The sequence below is a fragment of the Mirounga angustirostris genome, unplaced genomic scaffold (assembly GCF_029215605.1).
Source record: "Mirounga angustirostris isolate CCGP_5_RB_7025 unplaced genomic scaffold, mMirAng1.0.hap1 SCAF_13, whole genome shotgun sequence".
Classification (NCBI taxonomy): Eukaryota; Metazoa; Chordata; class Mammalia; order Carnivora; family Phocidae; genus Mirounga; species Mirounga angustirostris.
The window spans coordinates 2,003,346-2,025,032 of record NW_026991721.1 but is presented as its reverse complement, the minus strand read 5'-3'; the positions used below and the strand labels follow the sequence as shown (position 1 = coordinate 2,025,032).

The 21,687-nt window shown below is 57.6% G+C and overlaps 1 protein-coding gene across 2 annotated transcripts in view; it reads right to left on the bottom strand.

Moving 5' to 3' along the window:
* Positions 1–21,687, bottom strand: part of KCNQ1 (potassium voltage-gated channel subfamily Q member 1) — a 322,171-nt gene that overhangs the window by 212,222 nt on the left and 88,262 nt on the right. For both annotated transcript variants that reach the window (XM_045893038.3, XM_054511786.2), the window contains 4 exons: positions 15,381–15,491; positions 14,562–14,657; positions 12,215–12,337; positions 11,129–11,273 (listed from right to left, as the gene is read on the bottom strand). In XM_045893038.3, coding sequence (XP_045748994.1) covers positions 11,129–11,273; positions 12,215–12,337; positions 14,562–14,657; positions 15,381–15,491 — 475 coding nt within the window. The remainder of the gene's footprint in view (positions 1–11,128; positions 11,274–12,214; positions 12,338–14,561; positions 14,658–15,380; positions 15,492–21,687) is intronic.

Genomic DNA, 21,687 nt, shown 5'->3' with positions numbered 1-21,687 from the left:
TTTACCAGAACATAAAGAAATGCTGAAAAACAAACAACCAGAAAAATGTGAGCATGTCACAAGGACACAGAAGCCAGCCAAATCTGGGACAATTTGATTAGCGAAATAATGAAGGACAGTAAGAATTATCATACAAAAATCCATGATCCCATGCATATAGATAACAAGTCAACAGAAGTAAATAAATGGGGGAGAAGGAAAGTTTTTCCCACAGTACAAAGTTGAGATATTTTCCCTTGGAATACCATTCTCACTGGACCGATTTTAGTGGAAGAGTGCTAGCGCTGGAAAAGCATCGTTTTGCAATCACCCTCATAAAGCCCAGTTCCAGAAAGCCTCTAAATCCAGAAGACATTTTTTTAATAAGCAACAGGATATGTTCATGGCTTTAGATTATTTCCCCCAGTTGCTTATCGGCTGCAAAGCAATGTAGAATGACTGACTCTTTGATGGGTGATTAAAGCTATATCACCAGTGAGGGGTGGGGAGCATCATGTGCCTCAGGGTGGGTCCCCCCAAGAAGGACACCCTGTCACTGATGGGACATTCCAGCTGGGAAGGCACAACGCAAATCCAACCACAAGGAAACATCCAGCAAAACCCCCAAGAAATGGCAGGACTGTCACCCTCAGAAACTTGAATGTCATTAGAGGCCAAGACTGGGCATGTTCCAGAGTAAAGAGGGCCAGAGAGCTGGTCCCCTGGGCCCCCGGACTAGACACTGTCCCAGAGGGAGAAGTATGTGAAAGGTTTAGCCGTGTCCACTGGCAACACTGGGACGAGGACAGTTGAGGAGGTGAAGGGACCGGATCCACGTCTGTGGGCGGAGGCTGTTCTGAAGTGTGCCATTGCTTTAAAAGGGGGTCCCTTTATTTTTAGGAAATACCCAGCAAAAGGTTTAGGGGCAAAAGTCCATGGGGCATGTGACTTATGTGGCAATGGCTTAGCAACCAGCTACGTGATTGTACATATTGAAAGGGAGACGCACAGTAAAGGATGTGGGGACAAACTATTAACCATCAGCAAACTGCAGATTAAAGAGCATGTGAGTGTTTTAGATCTCATTCATATTCTTGCTGCTTTTCTGTAGCTCAAAGTCATGTCCAAATAAACAGTTAAAAAAACCCCAAACCTCCAAAAGCTCTCAGGTGTCCTTTCAGCCTAGTGCTCTTCAACTGGGAGCAGTGCCCCCCCGCCCAGGATGCTCAGCAGTATCTAGAGACGTTCTGCTTGTCGGTGTCCCACGGTGCACATAGCAGTCCCTCTGCAAAGCCTGATCTGACCCCAAATGTCAGCAGGGCCGCCGGGGAGAAGCGCTGCTTCCCTGCTCTGCGTCCCCTCCATGGGCAGCTGGCAGGGGTGCCAGGAAGGGGAGCCCCGCCTGTAGAAGGGCGAGGCCAGGCAGCACCCACTGATGGTTAATGCACCTGTTCCTGTGTTAAGGGCTGAACCAAGTCCCTGAGGCTCAGAGTTCGGAGGGCTCCGCCCCAGCATCTCCATATGTGATATTTGGAGAAGGAGCCTCGAAGGCCGTTAGGTTCCAATGAGGCTGTGAGTGAGGCTCCTACTTCAATACAGCCGGTGTCTCTATCAAAGCAGGAAACATGGACAGAGAGAGAGAGAGAGAGAGGTGCCAGGGATGCACAGATACCGAAGAAAGACTCTGTGAGGAGAGGCAAGAAGGTGGCCCTCCACCAGCCCAGGGCTGAGCAGCCCTGGCCACACCTTGATCCGGTCTTTCCACCTCCGGGACGGCGACAGAAACTTCTGTGGCTTAAGCCACGCAGTTATGCAGCCTCCAGCAAACTAATGCATCCCAGCAATTAGCACAGAGAAACGAAAGGACTTGTACGTGGGGTTCGAGGGAGGTTTCTGGAAGACTGGCCCAAACCCGAAGCAAAGGAGATTTCTGGCAGTGGGAAAGGTTGTGGCTCGTGCCCACCGTGGGGGATGAAGGGGAGACTGAAAATCTCAGGGCAACCTTGGAGGGAGTCTCACCGTGTAGACTGAAGGGGAAAGGCAAGAAAGCAGGCGTGACACGAGGCCATGTGCTTGGACAGCAGTGACCAGCCCCTGTTACAGCCAGAGCATGGGGAGAACCAGAATAAACCCTAGACTATTCACTCGGGTCCCAGAGGGGAAAGTGACCAAGCAAACAAGGAACAAAGGACTCTCCGAAGCCCACACATCATACCCAGCTGCAGAGTTCATGGTGTGAAGATTATAAAGCAATACAATTTTAAGAAACTGTAAAAGAAAGACCAGCCCCAAGATATGTGGTGTGAGGAGTCAGGTGGAGAGTGGGCTGTCTGGCAGGGGAGGAGGCCAGAGGCACACACAGGCCCAGGGTCCTCACTTGCTTGGTCAACACCACAGTCCTGGGCGTGGCCCTGCTAGGATCCCCATTTTGTGGGTCCAGAAAGTGAGGCCCAGAGAAGGTAGTAGCTGGCTCAGAGTCACACAGGAGAGAATCGCAGAGCTTCCTGGCTGTCAGGTTGTGCTCAGAACCACCCCACAAATCTGCCACTCGACCTCTAAAGACAAAATTGTAAAGGAACAAGGATTTAATTTTCCTGTTTCAGAATCTGGCAGAATTTGGTGTTAGATTTTTAAAACAGTAACAACAGCTAGGGAAGGTGGGACAGATCTGAACGATGCCATGAATGCACACGCGTGTGCGTGCTTGTGTGTGTGATCCGTCACAATGTAGGTTTTATCTGTGTATACAAATGAAAGTCTGTGTTTTGCAGATAGAGAATGTATCTTAACTTAGGCCTGCGGAACATTTACAAAAGCAATGCTTTCATGTTTGTACTTGGACACAGAGAAAATCTTTACTGGAAAAATGCAACTATTTCAAAGGCCGTATCTTCTCCCTATAAGCCTGTTAAATTAGAAACTGCAACAAAGATAAAAAATGTTCTGCTTAAAAAGTGAGAAAACATTTCTTCAGATGAAAGAGAAAGTCAAAACATAAACACGATCAAGAAAGCAAAGACAAGGAACATATTTCACAGCAAGATCTATGCCTCAGCTAACCCTGCACCAGAGGAAAACATCTGACTTCTAAAACTTGCAGAAGAGAGACTTTAAATCAACCCACTCTTACTCTTCATTAAGTTTTTTAAAAAGTGAATTGATCTGAGAGAGGGAATGAATAGATATAAAAGCCCAAGTTGGGGAAACAGAAAACAAAAAAGCAAAAAGGTAGTTGTTGAATAAGAAAGCAAGTATATAATAAAATAAGATAAACTGGATCAACCTCTCATGAGATTGGGGGTGGGGGGAGAGCAAAACCGTAAAAGCTGAAAGCTCAGGCAAGAAACAAAGGGCTGACCAAGCCAGAAGAACATAAAATCACTAGAAGTAACTTTGTTGCTACCAAATGGCAACATAATTGCAACCCTCGAAGATTAAATAGCAATGAATACATTACCCTGAGAGAGGCAGCACATTGATTTAGAACAAATTAGCATAAAGCAGACTAAAAAGAGATTAAAGATCTCCTTTAACACATGCACCAGCCCAGATGGTTTTACAACTCTGCTGTGCGGTTGAGCCTCAGAGAAGGTGATTCCAGCGTTCTTTTCAGGCTGTCCCCAGACACATCGGCGGGGCTCCCTTTCCTCCCACACTGTATCTGCACACACATGCTGCCCAATTTCCTCCTCTTCTGAGCCCGAGGTGTGGGCCGTCACGGATGCACACAGGTCACTCCCCTGAAGCTGAGCTCCACTCAGGGATGCTGGTGGTTTGCCACCTTTTGCTATCTAACAACTGCAGAAATCAGTCCCCTGACCATGGTCATTTTGCAAATGTGCAACGTGAGTGCAGAATACATTTCTGGAAGGGTGGAAGGGCATGTGCATCTTGAATTTTCATGCAAACTGCCTTGTGTGTCTCCACAGCGCCTGCATCCATGTATCCTCCCAGCATCCGTGGCTGAGCTTAGGCTTTCCAAGCACACGGGCCCACAGGCGACTATCCGTCAGAGAAGTCAAGCCCCCATGGCTTTAATTTACATTTCTGTGATCCTAACTGAGGTTATCAGCATCTGTTCATCTGTAAGAAGCTCAGTATCTCCTTTTTCTACAACTGTATTTATATCTTTTATCCTTTTGTCTTCAGGACTTAGAGTTTCCCGACAGCCTGATGAAATTAGCCCTATGTGTATGATATGAACGGTGACTATTTTCCCCAGATTATCATTTAAAAAAATCATTTGGGTATTTTTTTTTAATTTTTATTTATTTGAGACAGAGAGAGAGCACAAGCAGGGGAACAGGCAGAGGGAGAAGCAGGCTCCCCGCTGAGCAGGAAGCCCGATATGGGACTCGATCCCAGGACCCTGGGATCATGACCTGAGCCGAAGGCAGCCGTTTAACCGACTGAGCCACCCAGGTGCCCCCATTTGGGTATTTTTTGCTATGCAAAATATTTTTATGTTTTTTTTTCATCAAGGCATAATGGACATATAACAAACTACCCATGTTTAAAGTATACGATTTTGGTAACTTTGGACACATGAAACCATTGGCACAATCAGGATCATGAGCATACCCCTCACCCCCCAGGTCTCTCTGTGGCCTTCTGGGCTCCCCCCAACCAGATCTCCATGCCCACACATCCCAGGACAGCCGCTCGGCCTGCCCTCATTCTAGACCAGTCTGCGATTCCAAGAGTTTCATAAAAATAGAATAAGGCACTCTGAACTCTCTTTTTCCCTTTCCTTTTCTTTCTTTCTTTCCTCTTTTTAATTAATTAATTTATTTTTTGCCTGGCTTCTTTCACTCATCATAATTATTCTGTTATTTATCCAGGCTGTTTTGTGTGCTCATGGCTCATTCTTTGCTACTTCTGAGTAGTGGTATATCATCGTGTGGGTATACCACGATTTAAAAAACATTTTGTCGGATGTTGATGGGCATTAGCAACGTTCCCAGTTTCCATGAAATGGCTATGTACAAATTCCATGAAACCATGCCAGTATGTGTGTCTGTTCTCATTCCTCCTGGACACATATTGAGGAATAGAATGGCTGGATGACACGGCAGGTGCGCATACAACATTTTCAGAAAGTCCCAGACTGATCTCCACAGCGGCACCATCTGCTGTCCCCCTCGGTGTGCACGAGGGCACACCCAGATGGTAGCATCTTCCCCGGGCCAGTCACCACACTTGGTAAAATGATCTTAATTTTAGCCAATACAGTAATTGTGTAGTAACAACTCATTTTATTTCATTTGACAGAGAGAGCACAAGCAGGGGATGGGGCAGGCAGAGGGAGAGTGAGAAGCAGGCTCCCCGTGAGCAGGGAGCCCGATGCGGGGCTCGATCCCAGGACCCCGGGATCATGACCTGAGCTGAAGACAGACGCTTAACCGACTGAGCCTCCCAGGTGCCCCTCATTGTGGTTTTAATTTGCATCTCCCTAATAACTAATGATATCAAATATATTTTCTTGTGCTTATCCATTTCTCTCTCTTTCTTTTTAAAGATTTTATTCACTTATTTGAGAGAGGGAGTGAGCAAGAGAGCACAAGTGGGTGTGCAGTGGGGGGGGGGGGCAGAGGGAGAAGCAGGCTCCCTGTGGGACTGAATCCCAGGACCCTGGGATCATGACCCGAGCCAAAGGCAGATGCTTCACTGATTGAGCCACCCAGGCGCCCATTTCTCTTCTTTGATGAGTGTCTGTTTAAACCTTTTGCCTGTTTTTGTTTTTTGTCTTAATACTCAGCCATAAGCATCCCTCTCATATTCTGGACACAAATCCTTTATCAGATGGATGATTTGAAAATATTTTCTCCCCGTCTGGGCTTTATCTTTTCATCCTCTTAATACCGTCTTTCAAAGAGAGGTTTTTAATTTTGAAAAGTCCAAATGGTTGGTTCTTATCACATCTCATGCTGCTGGTGTCATGTTCGAGAAGCTTAGCTCTCAAAGTCACAGAGATTTTCTCCTGCATCTTCTTCTCTAACTTTTAGGCTTCTACTTCCGTGATAAATTTTGAGCTGATTCTTGTGTATGATGTAAGACGTAGCTCCAAGTTCACTGTTTGGCAGACGGATGCTCTAGCTGTTCCCGTGCTGTTTGTTGAAACTGCTATCCTTTCTCCTTTCTGCGCCTCAGTCAGAAGTCACCTGTCCCTACGTGTGTAGGTCTATCTGGACTCTGTTCTGTTTATCATTCTATTCACTTATCTCTATGCTCATGCTAGTCCTCCAACTTTGTTCATTTTTAAAATGTTGTTTTGGAACTTCAGGGTTACTTCCATGCAAATTTCAGAACCAGCTCATTAGTTTCCACAAAATGCCCATGGGATTCTGATGGCTAACACATTGGGTTCAGAGATGAATGTTGAGGCTGGTGGTCCGGGAGCACGGCGCACCTCTCCTCGGACCTGGGGATTCTGTGACGCCTCCCTACAATGTTTTATGTTCATATCTTTTGTCAGATTGCCCTCTGAGTATTTCATGTTTTTAATGTTACAGTAAGTGGTATTTTTAAAATAATTTTAGAGAGAGTGAGCATGAACGGAGGGGTAGCAACAGAGGGAGAGGGAGAAGCAGGCTCCCCGCTGAACAGGGTATTTCTAAAATTTCGATGTCAGATTATTTGTTGCCAGAACATCGAGGTAGAATTGATGTTTGTGTGTGGCCCTGGCTCCACTCACACGCTCGTTCCGTGGTCATCTTGCCCACGCGCCAGGGAACCACGCCACCTGCCAACGGAGAGGGCTTTACCTCTTCCTTTCCAACCTGGACGTCTGCAATGTCTTTTTCTCAACTGTTCCACTGGCTAGAACCTCCAGGTTCATGCAGACTGGAAGTGATAAGAGCAGTGTGTCCTTGTCCCTGTTGTATCCCTGATCTTAGGGGAAGAGTAGCCCATCTTTCTTCATGAAGCATCCTAGCTGAAGTTTATGTGTTGATAGGCTTACTGCACGGAGCAAGCTCCTTAGTATTTCCTACCCGTGGAGAGCTCTTGCAACGAAAGGCTGACCCGGACCCCAGTGCCAGTGCCAGGAGGGGGCCCAGGTCAGACAGACCTGGAGTCGCAGAAGCCCTGCTCTGGTCCCCTGTGGTCAGTGCTGGGCCTCGTCCTCAGGGTCCCCAGGGACAGTCCCCAGAGGAAGCAGGGGCACATTACAGACACGCTCCTGGGCCTCCCCACAGGCCTTGTGACTCAGAACCTCCGGGGGCAGCCTCTGAAATTCGCCTGCTGGTTTGAGGGAGCCCCAGGCAGTTCCAACCGGGAGCGTCATGGCCTGGCCCTCTGCCGGCAGGGAGCTCACGGCCTCCCTTGATGGGGACACTCTCTCTGTCACCAACACGAGGACTTTTGTTTCCAGCAATAACCTGATGCCGTCAAAACCCTCTCTCAACAGACTCCCGAACAAGCTCGCCAAAATGACAAATGTTTTCTACGGGCTCGGCCGAGGGCATCCCTCAGGGCCACCGCGCAGACCACACGCGTGGGTGGTCCCGGGCATCCGCTCACCTGAGGAGCCACGGTGTGGACTGAACGAAGAGCCGGGCAGGGGACCAGCGTGAGGCCAGAAGTGGGGACTAAGACTCCACCTGCGCACCTGGGCCTCCAGCAAGGCCGAACAAACAGAGAGCAGACTCGAATCACAGAAACAACGCAAAGCGGGAACCAAGCCGTCGACCCAGGGACAAGGGACACACTGCTCTTATCAGGTGGGGCAAACACCGAGGAGAGAGAAAACCAATCTGTGTTGGCCTTGTCTGTGGACTACAGGTGAAGTCTCCTCTTGCTGCATGGGGACGGGCTTGTTCTCACGAGAGATCGGGCCTGTATTGACACCGCGTGGTTGTCTTGAAGATCCCACACCACAAACGTTCTGAAGGGGTTCACTGCGTCACCCCTCCAAGGGACAAGGTCTTCAGGCAACATCCCCTCAACACGGCCCACAGGAGCCCCAAATAAAGATCCCCACTGACCACAGGGAAACCAGCCATCATGGGAAGGAGTTGCCGAAGCCACCGTGAACAGAGGTAGACTCTCCAAGAACCATGGACGATGACGCCATGGCATGGATGATGACGTCGTGGCATGGATGGTGACATCATGGCATGGATGACGATGCTGTGACACAGATGATGATGTCATGACACGGTGATGACATCATGACACGGATGGTGATGTCGTGGCATGGATGGTGATGTGCTGACACGGATGATGACGTCACGGCACGGATGATGACATCATGACACAGACGGTGACGTCATGGCCCAGTGATGACGTCATGGCCCGGGTGATGACGTGGTGACATGAACGATGATGTCATGGCCCAGATGATGACATGGTGACAACAATGACGTCATGGCATGGATGATGACATTAGCACGTTCAAGTGACTGATTAATTCCAAGTTGTACATTATGAGGAAGAGACAAGCTGCGAAGACTGAGCAAACCAGGCCCTCACACAAGGATGCACGGAAATGGAAAAAATGAGAGGTCCTTGAAATTAAAACCCCAGCAGGTGGACTAACCAGTGGGTCAGACACATCGGAACAGTCAGCAAACTGAGAAGAAGCTGCCAAGAAGGCAACTGGGAGATGGAGCAGGAAAATATGAGAGACGGTCAAGGAAGACAGACCGAGATGGCTGAGTCAGTTTCCAGGGCAGATCAGAGCCATTAGGGGAGGCGATAATTTCTGACAGGTTTGTGCTAATGTCCACACTGGATGAAAGACATGAACCCTCAGATTCAGGGATCACAGAGGATGGCGGGACAGAGAGCTACCCCCCACCTTGCTCCACTGCAGTGATAGGCCCTGGCACCGGAGTCCAAGGGAAGGCACCGGGAGCCCCCAGAGGGGGACAGGCCACCTCCTCAGGGTGGCCAAGGAGCTGGGCAACACGCAGAAACCGGACCCTGCAGCACATCTGCTGAGCGTTTGGAGGGAATACATATCTCCACCCGTCACCTCTTCCTCAACTAGACTGTCACCCAACAGCAAGGGCAAAATACGACGATGTCAGACAAACAAAAACCGAGTTGACTGATGACAGATCTTCCCTGAAGGGACCGCTGTAGGACCTTCCGGAAGAAGGGCATTAAACCCAAACTCTGAAGCAGAAACCCAGCAAATCTCTTGGTAAATGTAAGCAAGGCTCGACTCTATACAAGTGACTGATCCAGAGGATGGTTTAAAAGGTTAAACCCAAACACAGGGCGATGGCAACATGGGTAAGGGGCGCAGGGTGGGATCTGGGGCAGTGGCCCGGAGATGGCTGCCAGCCGAGGGGAGGGAGAGAGGCGAGGCCTGGAGGGTGCGGCCGGGGGCACAGTGCCAGCTCTAGATGGTGCCCCACAAATTAGGCTCATGAGCGCCGGGCTCTTCTGTGAACCATGAGCAGGAACAGCAAGCCCCCCTGCGGGCCGGGCTCCTGAACGCAGACCCCAGTGACCAGAACAAGGTGAGCAGCGGGGCGCTGGAACCTGCAGAAGGATGGGAGCCTGGAGGGCAGGGCTCCTGATGTCCACCCCTGCCTGCTGCCACCACAGGTCCTCCTGCGGCCAGTGAGGGCCTTTTCCATGAACACAGATCTGCCCGGGCTCTCGAGGCCATGAATGTGGGTGGGCAGCCCTTCCGAGGACCCTAGGTGTCACAGGACAGAAGCCCAGAGACGCCGTGGGCTCCAGACATGGAGAGAAACCATGGAGGGGGTGGCTGTGCGCAGGCCAGCGCCGGGAAGGGGAGGGCACCTGCCTCACACACCCCTTGGCACACCTGAATCGCGCACGCGGGCCAGGCTCCGGTGCAAGGCCTGGATCCGGCCAGGGGTGGAATTCATCCCGGCTGCTCGCGCCCTGCTGTGTCGGGGCCGGGACTGCGGGCCATCCCAGTGACGGCATCTGCCTGGGATGAGGCCCCTCCTCCCCCGCCAGGGCCCTGGAGAGCCTCAGCCACCACCCCCAGGCTGGGGCCACGCGGGGCCCCCCGGGGCCAGGCCAACAGCTCAGGCTCCGGCAACGCTGCAGCCCCAGGCTGGGCTGACTTATCATGTCCGCGGGAAAGCAAAACTCCTCCATGCAAAAGCATTCCACAAAGGAAGCCTGACTTCCCTGCTCTCGTGCCTCATTACCATTCCGCAGGCATCCCCGGGCACTTAATAACAGCAAACAGTCTGAATGCAGCTCCCCGCATTCAGCAAACAGCAGAGATGCTTCTCCCCAGGCCCAACCTGCCCATTAGCATTTGCGGAGAGCCCCCATCTGCATCGCGACAATGGTCCTGCCCCTGGATCCGGAGTTGGGGGGGGTGGGCATTTGTTGGCACAATTGTCCCTTGTGCCCACTCCAGGGGGCGGGCGGGGCGCGCATCCCGGGGGCTCACCAGCGAAGTGGCCAGATTCAGGCCAGAGCGGAATCCCGACCGCACGGGATGGGGCCGCGGTGGCCCAGTGCCCAGCGGGGTGGGCGCCCTGGCCCAGTCCACAGCCAGCCCCGAGGCACAGGGAGCAGCCGCAGCCCCTTTCCGGAACACTTTCTGCCCTGCTGCCAGGGGACTGGGACCACATGCAGGGGGATGCATCAGGGGTCAGCCGCCTGAAAACCAAGCACTTGGCGGGCTGGGCGCCCGTAAGCACAAAGCGTCAGGAACAATGTGAGCCTGTCCCTCTTTGACACAGTCGAGACAGTGACACTGTCCCTACAGCGGCCAGTAAGCTGGCACGCTCTTGTGGGTGCCGGGAAGATGTCCCAGAAAGGAGAGACAGACACAGAAGTGCTGGAAGAACAAAGACCCATGGCGTCGAGGACGGGGACGAGTGTGGGTGCACAGAGCTGGCTCTGGATGCCCCGTCCATGCTCTGCCAGGAACGGGGGGGCCAACACGCATGGGCCGCCTCCGTTCTGCCAGACACGGGGCGCCAGCCGCATGGCACGACTGAGGCGGGGCCTGGCACCCAGCCCCCCAGAGCATGGAACAGAGCAAGGGGAAGGGTCCCTCCATGGTGGGGTCCCGCCTCCTCAGAGGGACCTGCTTTTGCGCTGTGGTGGGGAGGGCAGGACGTTGCCGGGCAGACGCCAGGTCAGCGGGAGCCGAGCGCCTGTCCCCGTCCCCACACCCTCGCCTGGGGCGAAGGCTTCTCACCAGAGCTGTCACAGTTCTCCATGGAGAAGTGGTCTGGCCTCCGCGCCTCTGAGACAGGCTCGCACATGATGTGGGGGACCGTGAGCATCTTCTCTCCGGGATTCACCCCGTTGTCCTTGTCCAGTTTGAACTTCTTTCTCTTTACCTAAAACGACAAGCAGTAAGCCGGCAGTTCCCGGGCGTCTGCTAGCCCCAGAACCCTCTGGCAGCCCCCGCTGGGCACCTGCCAGGGAACCAGGCCTCAGGGGCCAAGCGCAGCCGGTGGCACGCAGACGGGGAGGGCCGCGGCACTGTGGGGCTGCCGGGGGTCCCGCGGGGGGCTCGGCACGGGCGCTGCCCGGGAGCTCGGGTGGAGGGGTGGGCAGGCAGGTAGCCGGCAAACAGGTAAACATCCCAGAGTGCACCGGGGCACGTGCCGACAAGGGCCGCCAGGAGGGACGGTGTGTGGTAGGGGGGCGGCCCGGCGGCCAGCCCGGGGCCAGCAAAGGCCTCTCTGAGGCGGCAACGTGGAGGTGATGGGGAGTCTGGGAGGGTGTTCGGCACAGGGAACAGAGGGTGCAGGGGCTCTGGGGGCAACGGAGAGCTGGGCGCCCCCAAGCAGGTGTGGACATGGGCGCCACCCTCATTCACCACACCCGCCAGTCACGACATCCTTGCCCAAAGCCTGCCCAAACCCCCTGCACCATGACCTTAAGGCCCTCTTTCTGGAGCCGGGGTGCCACCCCTGCCCCGACTGACACCCACCGTGCCCAGCACAGAGAGCCTGACATCAGGGCCCTCTCGAAAGCCTTCTCTCCCACCGCCGGCCAGAACCCGGCCGATCCTGCACCCTGGGGCTCCTCCTCCGGGCCCCCCACGGCCCTGGCCTTGCAGCACCAGTCCCACATGCCACGGAGCCATGGGGATCCTGGGGCGGCGGTGCCCGGCACACCCGTCTCCCCCCCACCCCGGGGCCAGAGTGGTGTTGCTGCCCTGATGGGAGCTCAGCTGACCCCAGGGTCAAACCCTGGCCAGGAGCCATGGCCCGCAAGGCCTCCCCACCCACTAACGAGGGACCCTGTCCGGGCGGCAGGTGGGGGCTGTTACCATGACAGACTTCTTGGGCTTGGGGCTGGGGGACAGCAGCACGTGGCTCCGAGCGGGCTTGCGCACGTAGATCTTCCAGGTGGAGGACTCGGGGTTCTCGGCCGCGTAGCATCTCCAGGCCGTCTGAACCAGCACAAGGGAGAGGCGGTCAGCTGTCGAGCTGCCCAACGGCCTCCCACAGGAGCTGCAGCTCCCCGATCCTGCCCGCACCCCGTCCTGCAGGCAGCCCCCACCTCCCAGGGCCGTCCCTGCACCAGGCAGCCCACAGCCCCACACACTGGCTGGGACTCACAGCTCGACACCACAGAGGCTTCGTCTGTGACCCCAGCGCACTTGCCACCACCTCCCCAGCCTGGTCCCTTCGCAGATGCAAAGACACCTGTCGGCTGCCTCTCCTGGGCCACGCACGGCGGGTGTAGGGACAGGCACAAAAACAGGACGCCCTGGGCCTGCGGGCACCAGGCAGGAGGGGTGGCGGAGCAAGGCCCCTCCCAGAGGCCCAAATGTGGGGTCCCAGTGCCTGGGCACCGTCTGCAGTCATGGGGAGTCTCTGGACATCACGCAGGTGAGGAGGGCCTTGGGCCCACATTCTAGAAAGATGCCTGTGGTGGCCACCATGCAGGGATGACCCGGAGGAGGGGACGCCACCACAGGGGATCCGAGGGGCGGACACACCGCGTCTGGGTGGACAGTGAGGGACAGGAGGGGTGCCAGGAGCCTCAGATGGGAACGCATCCTGGGGGTCTTGTCGTTGCTGGCCGCGGGGCTACAGGGTTCCCAGGCGGCCGTGACACCACCCGCAATGGGGACCTGGGCAAACATGGCAGCCCTCAGGCCGTCCATGAGAAAGGCTACAGGCCTGGCCCCTCCAAGGCCCACGCGCCACCTCCACGTCCCACCTTCCCCAGTGGCGGGCACGTGTCCTGCCCACGAATGTATCACCAGCCACTGCGTACTTCCCGCCTCCCCGGGGCCCTGGGCTCCCCCATCCTCCAGCAGCAGGCATGTCTGCACCCCCTTGAATGCACCACCCGAGCGTGGCCTTCACGGGGGGGTCGCCCCCAAGGCACAAGGCTCAGCAAGGAATCCGCAGCAACCCCCTCCCACCGGCAGTCTGCCCACAGCGGCCTGGGCTGGTTTTACGGCCTGATTTATGGTCTCCCCGAAAGGAGGAGGCTGTGGGGCCGTAAAACCAGGCCTGAGGGGGCCCAGCCCCTCGGCTTTATGGCCCCTGCTATTTCCTTCCCGTTCAGGTACTCGGTCCAGGCACCAGACGGTGGGTTCCGGAAGGGCTTCAGAGGGACAAGGGGGAGCCCGGGGCTGAGCTGTAGCTCCCAGGCGGAGCCGTGCCTAACGGCTGGCGTTCCCCACGGGGTCCTGCCCAGGGCAGAGGGTGCAGGCGACAAGGCCATGGGGGTGACCCCAGGCCGTCCCTGGGAGACATCCAGTGCTGGGTACAGTTGCCCCACTGGGCAGAGAGTCCCACATCCACGGCTGGACACGGACCACGCCTGTGCCCTGGGCCTGCTCATCCCCACTTCTCCGCCCCCAGGCCGTCTGGGACCCGGTTTTCAAATACGGTTTTCTGCCTGAGTCTGTGTTTACGTTAAAAGGACCAGCCATCCTCTGGTGTGTTTCCAGAGCCCTGGGTCACAGAGCAGAGCTGAGTGTCTGGGGGCTCGGGGCCCCGACTTCCCCCACTGTTCTTAGGCTCTGTCTCCTCCAGCACCCAGCAGCCCTGGGGTCCCCATCGGGCACTGAGGGGCCCCGGAATCCAGGGTGGGGCCATGCCACTGGCTCTCCAGTCCCACTGCTGTCACTGGGGAGTCCGAGCCTGTGGGGTGCCGGGGATACCCAGAAGGTGCCCAGAGTGCACGAGCAGGGCCCCAGCCCCCCCGGGGGAAGGCCATACTGGGACTCTTCCCTTTTCCCTCCCAGACCTGCTCCAGTGCAGAGCCGGTGGGCGGGGGGGTGGGTGGGGGGGTGGCCATGGAAGGAGGACGAGGAGCAAGACGCAAGGCTGGTCGCTGTGGCTGGGAGGGGAGAGGCCCACGGAAAGACCCCCCAGGTCTGCGGCACAACCTTGTCCCCTGGCCTGCCCCGCAGGACACGACCTTCCGCAAGACCCTCCAGGGAGGGAGCTGGGCGCCCTGTTCCCGTGTCCACCCTGTCAGCACGGCCCACGTTTCCCAGAAGGCATGGCAGTGGGTGCGGGTCTGCACCTCTGCTCCAGAGGGACCCGCACGGAACATCATGGCCAAAAGCAGCTCTGGAATCTCTGAACGGACACCAGCTGGTGTTCACCCACAGACGCGAGGCCAGACGTGACAATGGCGGGCGCCATCACCTGGATGAGCGAGGCTGCCGCGGGGATCTGCCTGTTGAAGTGCTTCTGTCTCTGCTTCTGCTGGACCTTCAGGGCAAAACCGGAGCCGAGAATCCCCTGGGAAGGAGCAGAAACCAGGGCTTGTGTCCACAAGGGCAGCCACCGCCTGGCCTGGCCTGGCCTGGGGGACAGGATGGGTGCCGGGGGGACAGGACGGGTGCTGGGGGGATAGGGTGGGTGCCGGGTTGCCGGCTCGGGCAGAAGGTAGCCCCCTGTGAGAGGGTCTGTGGCTGCGTCCCCGGGATTGCCAATGGGATGGACGAGAGCAGCTTGTCAGGGAGGGAGCTCCCCATCTGCAGAGGGGATCAATCGTACACACACGCACACGCACACACGTGCACACCCTGCGTACACTTACATGACACACAACACGTGTGTGACACGCACGGAATCCATACATGTCTGTAGTGAGTGACGTGTCACATACACCCACACCCTACACGGACACACGGACACATGTACCCACGTGCACACATGGGGAACTAGAAGGCGTAACCCTCACGGTCCATGATTTCTGGGGAGGGCACAGGTCAAGACCCGGCCCAGGTCTCAGCAGGTGCGCGGACTCTGCTGCGGCTGGGGCCTCCCTGCGACCCCTCGGGGTGCATCCCCCGGCCCGCACCCCGCTGTCTGCTACCCAAGACCTCCACTGGCCGCCGCCCACACCTGCTGCAAAGGACGCTCTGGGGGCAGGGAGGGCGGGGCACCTCTGTGAGCCGGCCCCCTGCCGGGGGACCCCTGCTAGGGAGTGCATGCATGCCCCCGGCACAGAGCACCTACCGCTGGGAGTGCGAAGAAGGAGATGGCGAACACAGAGAAGCAGGAGGCGATGGTCTTCCCGACCCACGTCTGGGGCACCTTGTCCCCGTAGCCGATGGTGGTGACCGTGACCTGTGAGGGGACGGGGGCAGGGCTCAGGCCTGGAAGCTTGGGATGGACGACCGTCCAACCCGAACCCGCCGCTCCGTCAACACGGAGCTCCCGCCTGGCAGACGGTCGTGGTGTCCCGAAGCCGATGCCATACAAGGAGGAAGGCCCTGGGTGTGCACAGGGGCTGGGCACCAAGGCGGGGCTCCCAGCTCCATCGCCTGCCCTGCCCCGTAGCAGTCCCGCCACCTGGGCCACCGACATCGCCACATGGTGGTCCCCAGGAGGCCGGAAGCTCCCACCAAGGCTGGTCCTCGACCAAGAGGACAAGGATGATGCGCCACGTCCTGATGCCACCCCGGGCACCAGATCACCCTTCTTCCGAGAGAACCAGACGCAGCCCAAGCCTTCTTCTCGGTGGGGGAGCTGACCATCGGAGCTTGTGGTGGGACCACGGGTGCGGGGGCTGCCCTGCCCCAGGCTCCCGTCCTGCTTGCATCTGAGGTTTGCTGCCTGGGGCCTCCAGCCTGAGCCTGAACGTGACATCCTGCAGGATTCGAGGGCCCAGCCTGGCTGAGCCGGTCACTCGGCCCCGACGCCCTCAGCCCACACCTGCCTGGCTCTGGGCACTGGGGCTGCCTGTGGGCTTTGCAGGCGTGGGCTCTGATCCTGGCCAGACTCACACATCTTGTGGGCACATGCTCACACCTGCACACCAGGGCATCAGGCACAGTGGCCCAGAGAGTCCACATGGCTTCCTGCCTTTGGAGGTCAGCCTGGCCAGCACCTGCCCGCCCTGTGGTCACGCGGGTCCTGTTCTAAGCAGCCCGGCTCCTCTCCTCCAGAGCCTCCAGTACAGACCAGGTGAGAACAGCCTCCGGCAGGCCCGGGAAGGTCTGCACGGAGCCTTCCCTCGATCCCCTGTCCCGAGGAGCCAGTGCAGGGAACGGGGGATGCAGAGCCAGGGCCTGGGGGGCCTACAGAACAGACTCCAACAGAAGGCAAGGCCCAGACAGGACGTGTTGAGGTCTGCGGCAGCGACTGCTAGTCCGACCCGGGACCCCGGTGGGTGCGCCCCACCAGCCACAGAGCACGGAGGGCGGGAGAGACCCAGCGGCCACAGCCAGGCAGGGACACACGTGACCACTCGGAGCTGCGGGAACCGTAGGGGAGGAGGCAGGCACGCCAACGAGCCTGTCAGCACACAGGTAAGTCCGGACAAGCACTCAGCTTCTAGCACCAGGGACAGCCAGGGCCGGCCACTGCTGAGCCCACGGCAGCCTAACCACGGCAGCCTGACCACGTGTCTTGCTTGGGGTCCTGGGACTTCTACAACGTCACTGTCCGTGGGGAACACATATTCCCCCACCCCCCCACAACACACACGGAGCACGCTGAGCTGCCTACGGACCAGTCCTGTAAAGGGGCCACCTGAGCCCGTGGAGGGTGCAGACCCACTAACGTGCCTCCATGCAGCTGGGACGCTGCACACGCACACGGACACACGCACACACACGCCGTGCATACCCGGACCGTGGCGCAGATGCCAGCAGGGAGCAGCCAGACCACCCCAGGGAGAAGGACAAGCCCGACAGGCAGCTGGCAGATAAGGGGGCCCTGGGGAAGCCGGAGCCCTCTCGTCTGCAGGGGGTCCTCTCTGGACGGCCTGCGCCCCAAGTGTGAGGCCTGGGCCGCAGCTGCCTCTGCAGAGACCCGGGTGCACGGAGCAAAGGCGGGTCTGGGGCTGTGGGGTTTACAACGGGGTGAGGGCAACAGAACCGCATCCTGCCCTCTTCTAGAAAATAAAATCTTTCTAAAATTATTTATATGAACATAGAACGGGTCTATTACCATTTTAATAAATTGACATGAAAACGTTTTTTAAATGCTCAGTGGTGCTTTCCTACGCGCTGGGCATGGATAGGTACGACCCACGTGAACAGAGGCTCTCTGGGGTCCGCAGCGATTGTTAAGAGTGGACCTGAGACCAGTAAGTCTGGGAGTGGCTGCTGGGCAGGGAGACGCAGGGGCCGCCATGGGCGGCTCCCACCTCGGGGGCCAGGTTTAAGGGCATCCCAGGAAACTCAGGCATCAAGACAAATAATACCTAATACAACCTTTTAAATGATCAAAATTAATACCAAAAAAACCCATGATGATGGGGAAGCGAATGTGGGGGGGTAGGGTGGGGCGGGGTGTAGGCCAGGGCCCCCGAGACCATCTCCCTGAGCGGACCGACCAGCATCCTGGTTCCTCTGGCCCCACGATAGCTGGCACACCAGGGCTCCCTGCTGCGGGCTGGCAGACGTCGGGGTGGCAGGCCTGGTGTCTCCCACCCTGTGGAGGGTACGTGCCTCTCACACCCGGTCACAGACCCGCTTTGTTAGCGATGCCCTTCGGCTCTCGGAGGCCCACCCCAGAGAGCTGCTGTTCTTTCTGAGATCACAGGCTCAGGCAGCTCAGGACGGCCGGTCTCCAGCCGCTGCGCTCGCCACTCGCCCCTGACCGGGCAGTCCAGGGTGCAGGGCTGCACATCCTGGGCCCACAGATGCGGGGAGACACAGCATGGCCACCGTGGCGCTCCCCTGGGCACCAGCCACCAGGCAGTGGCCCACATGGACCAGCTCACACACAAACCCGCGGACGCACGACACTGGGGACAGGGCTGTGGAGGCGGGAGGGAGGGGGACCGAGGCATCCTCGTCCTCCGGAAGCTGGCAACGGGCCGTGTGCTTGCCTCTGCATCTTTGCTCACATTTCCAGGGACAGGAGGCAAGAGAGAAACTTCTAGATCCCCCCAACACACACTCTCTGTCCTGAGAACCTGGCACCGGTGTTTTGTTCTCCTTTCTAAGGCAGACTCTGGAAGGCCAGCCTCCAGTGAGATGGGAGGGCCAGCCCAGAAACCGTGGCTGCCCTGGGGGGGTTGGGCGGCCCATCTGGAGGTGTCGTGGCTGTCTATCCACGTGTGGGTGGGACAGCAGTGCAAGTGTAGACACTTAGGGGCTCACACTGGTGGTGCATCCACTCGGCAAACTTGGGACGGTAACGTGAGTTAGGGACCAGCTTACGGAGGGGAAACTGAGGCTGGCAGGGGCAGGCACTGTGTGCGAGGTCTCACCACTGGTAAGTGACTGAGCGGGCACAACCCACTGGTCCACATCACAACGCGGCGAGGCTGCAGAGCAAACCCCCGGCCAGAGGCTGCCGTGCTGCCACAGGCCAGCAGCCTGCCCGCAGGAGGCTGGAAGGACACAGCCAGGGTGAGGAGAAGCACGGACAGGGGGGCGGCCGGGCGGGTGGCAGGACAGTCTCGGGCCGTGATGGGCGGGGGCAGCGGTCCTTGGGCACCTGTCCCAAGGGTGTGCTCAGCCCTGGCCGCCGCAGGGCTGCCCTGGGGGCCCCGGCCTAGCTGGTGGGAAACGGCCATGAAGGGGCCATGTGCTGGCAATGGGGGCCAGGGAACAGCCCAGCCAGGCAGACAAACTATGGGTCAAAGGACAGCAAGCACCCCAAAAGAAACCGGCTTCCTTTCCGTGGGCAGGGCGAAATCGCTGGACACACCCATACTGGAGCCTCTCATTCCGTGAGTCTATGGCCGCACTCAGGAAAGCTCGGGCTCCAGCCCCACCCCTGCGTGGCTCACAGGCCCTCCCTGACTGCCAGGGCAGAGAAGGCCCTCCAGGGATCCTGCAAATCACCCTGTGCAGGCCAGGGCTCTAGCCCTGTGGGCACAAGATCCGGGCTGCCCGCCATCCTGCCACACCTGCGCCAGCGCTGAGTAGGACCACAGCGACGCCCCAACGTCACATCTGCACGTGGAGAAATAGGCCTTCCTGATGAAAGCTGGCCTCACCAAGAGGACCTCACGGTCCAAGGAGAGTCCTCACAGCTGCAGAAACCTCTGCTGCCTCCCTGGGCCTGCAGTCCCCTTGGTGAGCCCCACGCCGGCCAGAGGAGGTGCTCTGTGGCCTCCCCATTTTACAGATGGGGAAACTGAGGAATGGCCCAATCGCGTGCTCACTGGCCCCAGGGCCAGTTCCATGGTGCCACTGAGTTGGCATCCTTGGAAGTGGACGCCGTGGTCCGCCGTCCTTGTTTCCACCCCACTGCCTGATGAGTCTTCCAGGAGCCCCTTCCCTGTGGCTGGCCTCGCCCAGGCCCTCAGGATGGGGATCAGAAACACGAGGTCCTTTGGGTTTAGGAGGGGCTAAAACACATGCACCAAAAGGGGCCACTCTGTGAGGAAGGTGCTGGAAGTGGAGAGCTGGTCAGGGGCAGTTAGTAAGACTCTCAAAACCAGAAGGGCTCAGGGGTGTGATTGGACCACGGCAGCCATACACACTTTAGTGTGAGTTAGCCTGCCATGGGTCGAGCACGAGTGTTTGGCTTTGGGGAATGCCTGGAGAGCTGTGGTCGGCAAGGGCCCCCCACCATTTACACCCAGCCTTTGCTGTCTCCTCGCTGGGCGCCTGGGGCCCCAGGCTGCCCATATCCTTGCTGACTTAACTTCTCCAACAATTCGTGGGCGTGGGTACTCGTTTTGTACCCAGTTTACAAACGGACCTGGAGAGGTCAGGTAACCTGTGCAGGCCACACAGGACCCCCACGTTCCTGACCATGCTCCTGACGACAGTGTCACATGGACGCCTGTCTCACCGTGTTCCCTGATGCTGACCATGTTTCTTTCCACTGGGCTGAAGCTGGAAAGTTCTTACGCTCACTGCCATGAGCTGAACCCCACCCCAGAAGAAATCCATCCTGCTTCCTACCCTCACCTTGCGGTCTCCTACTCATCCTGTAAAACCTATTGCCAAGGTCCTTCCTCGGGGAAGGCTCTCTGGCCGGGCTCCCGGAGCCCACAGTCCTTACCCCACACCCAGTGGTCTACAGGGACAAGCCTGGGGTCCTGCAGGACTTGGTTTCAGCTATACAGCCCTCGCAGGCTTTACGGAGAGCTCCAGGCAGACAGAGCCCCAGGACACGTAGGGTCTGAGTGCTGGGGTGGGCACCTGGCCTGCCACTCCTGGCTCACGGGCCTCAGTTTTCCCAGCTTCAGATGAGGTCCCGACACCGGCCCCATGTTCTTGGTGGTGCCGACAGGCTTGCATGTGAATGTCTGGAGGGTCCTGTCCTCACCCAGGCCCTTATTCAGCCCCCAGACCCAGCTGACCTCACCCGGCCAGGAGGCACTCTAACCCCGGAGGCTGGACCCTTCTGGAGCCGCCGGCTGAGAGAGTGAACAGGAATCAGACTCTAAATGGTGGTTGAAATGCAGGGACGGGCTTCCAACATGTTCACTCTAAAGACTAAATTTAGATGCAGGGGGTAAACAGAGCCCAGCAGCCTCCTGATTTGAGAGACCCCCGGGCACTAAACAGAAGAGCCCGTGTCTGCAAAAACGGCTTTTCCCTCCACTCAAACTTTAACACAAACAAACGCATTTTGTTCCAAGGGCGAAGAAAAAAGTCTTAAATCCTCCCCAAACACCTCAGCAGCCAGGCATGGGGCGCCACACTTGGGGGAGAGGGGGGCTCTCACACCAGTGTTGGGCGTCCCCACCCGGGCTGGGGGGACGGGAGGAGACACTCAGCCATTGAGCGGACACCCCTGCTAGACGACCTAGAACTGAGGCTTGGGAAGGGGGGCGCTCCTCGTGAAGTCTGGCTGGGACACCGCCGTCCGGGACTGAATAGCGCCCCCCCCCCCCGATTTCATGTCCTCCCAGACCCTCAGAATATGAGCGTATTTGGGAACAGGGCCTTTGTCGAGGTGGTTATGGGAAGGACTCGCATGGAGATCATCCTGGTCAATCCAGGCAGGCTCTAAACCAAAGACAAGTGTCCTTATAAGAGACAGGAGATGTGGCCACAAACCCAGGGATGCCTAAAGCCCCTGGAAGCTGGAAGAGGCAGGAAGGACCCTCCCCTGGAGCCTCCCGAGGGAGCGTGGCCCTGCCCATGCTTTGATCTCGGACTTCTGGTCTCCAGACTGGGAGAGAATACGTTGCTCTTGTCTTAAGCGCCTCAGACTTTGGGACTCTGATGGCCTCCCCGGGAGACGAATACCCCCGCTGTCCCCAGTGCCACGGCTCGTGAACTCACTCATTCATCCATACAACAGACACTGCTGAGCCCAGATGCTGAGCACACCTGGGGCCATCCCGGGGCACCTGCAGCCTGGACGGACTCAAGGGTGTCTGCATACCAGCTCCCCTGCA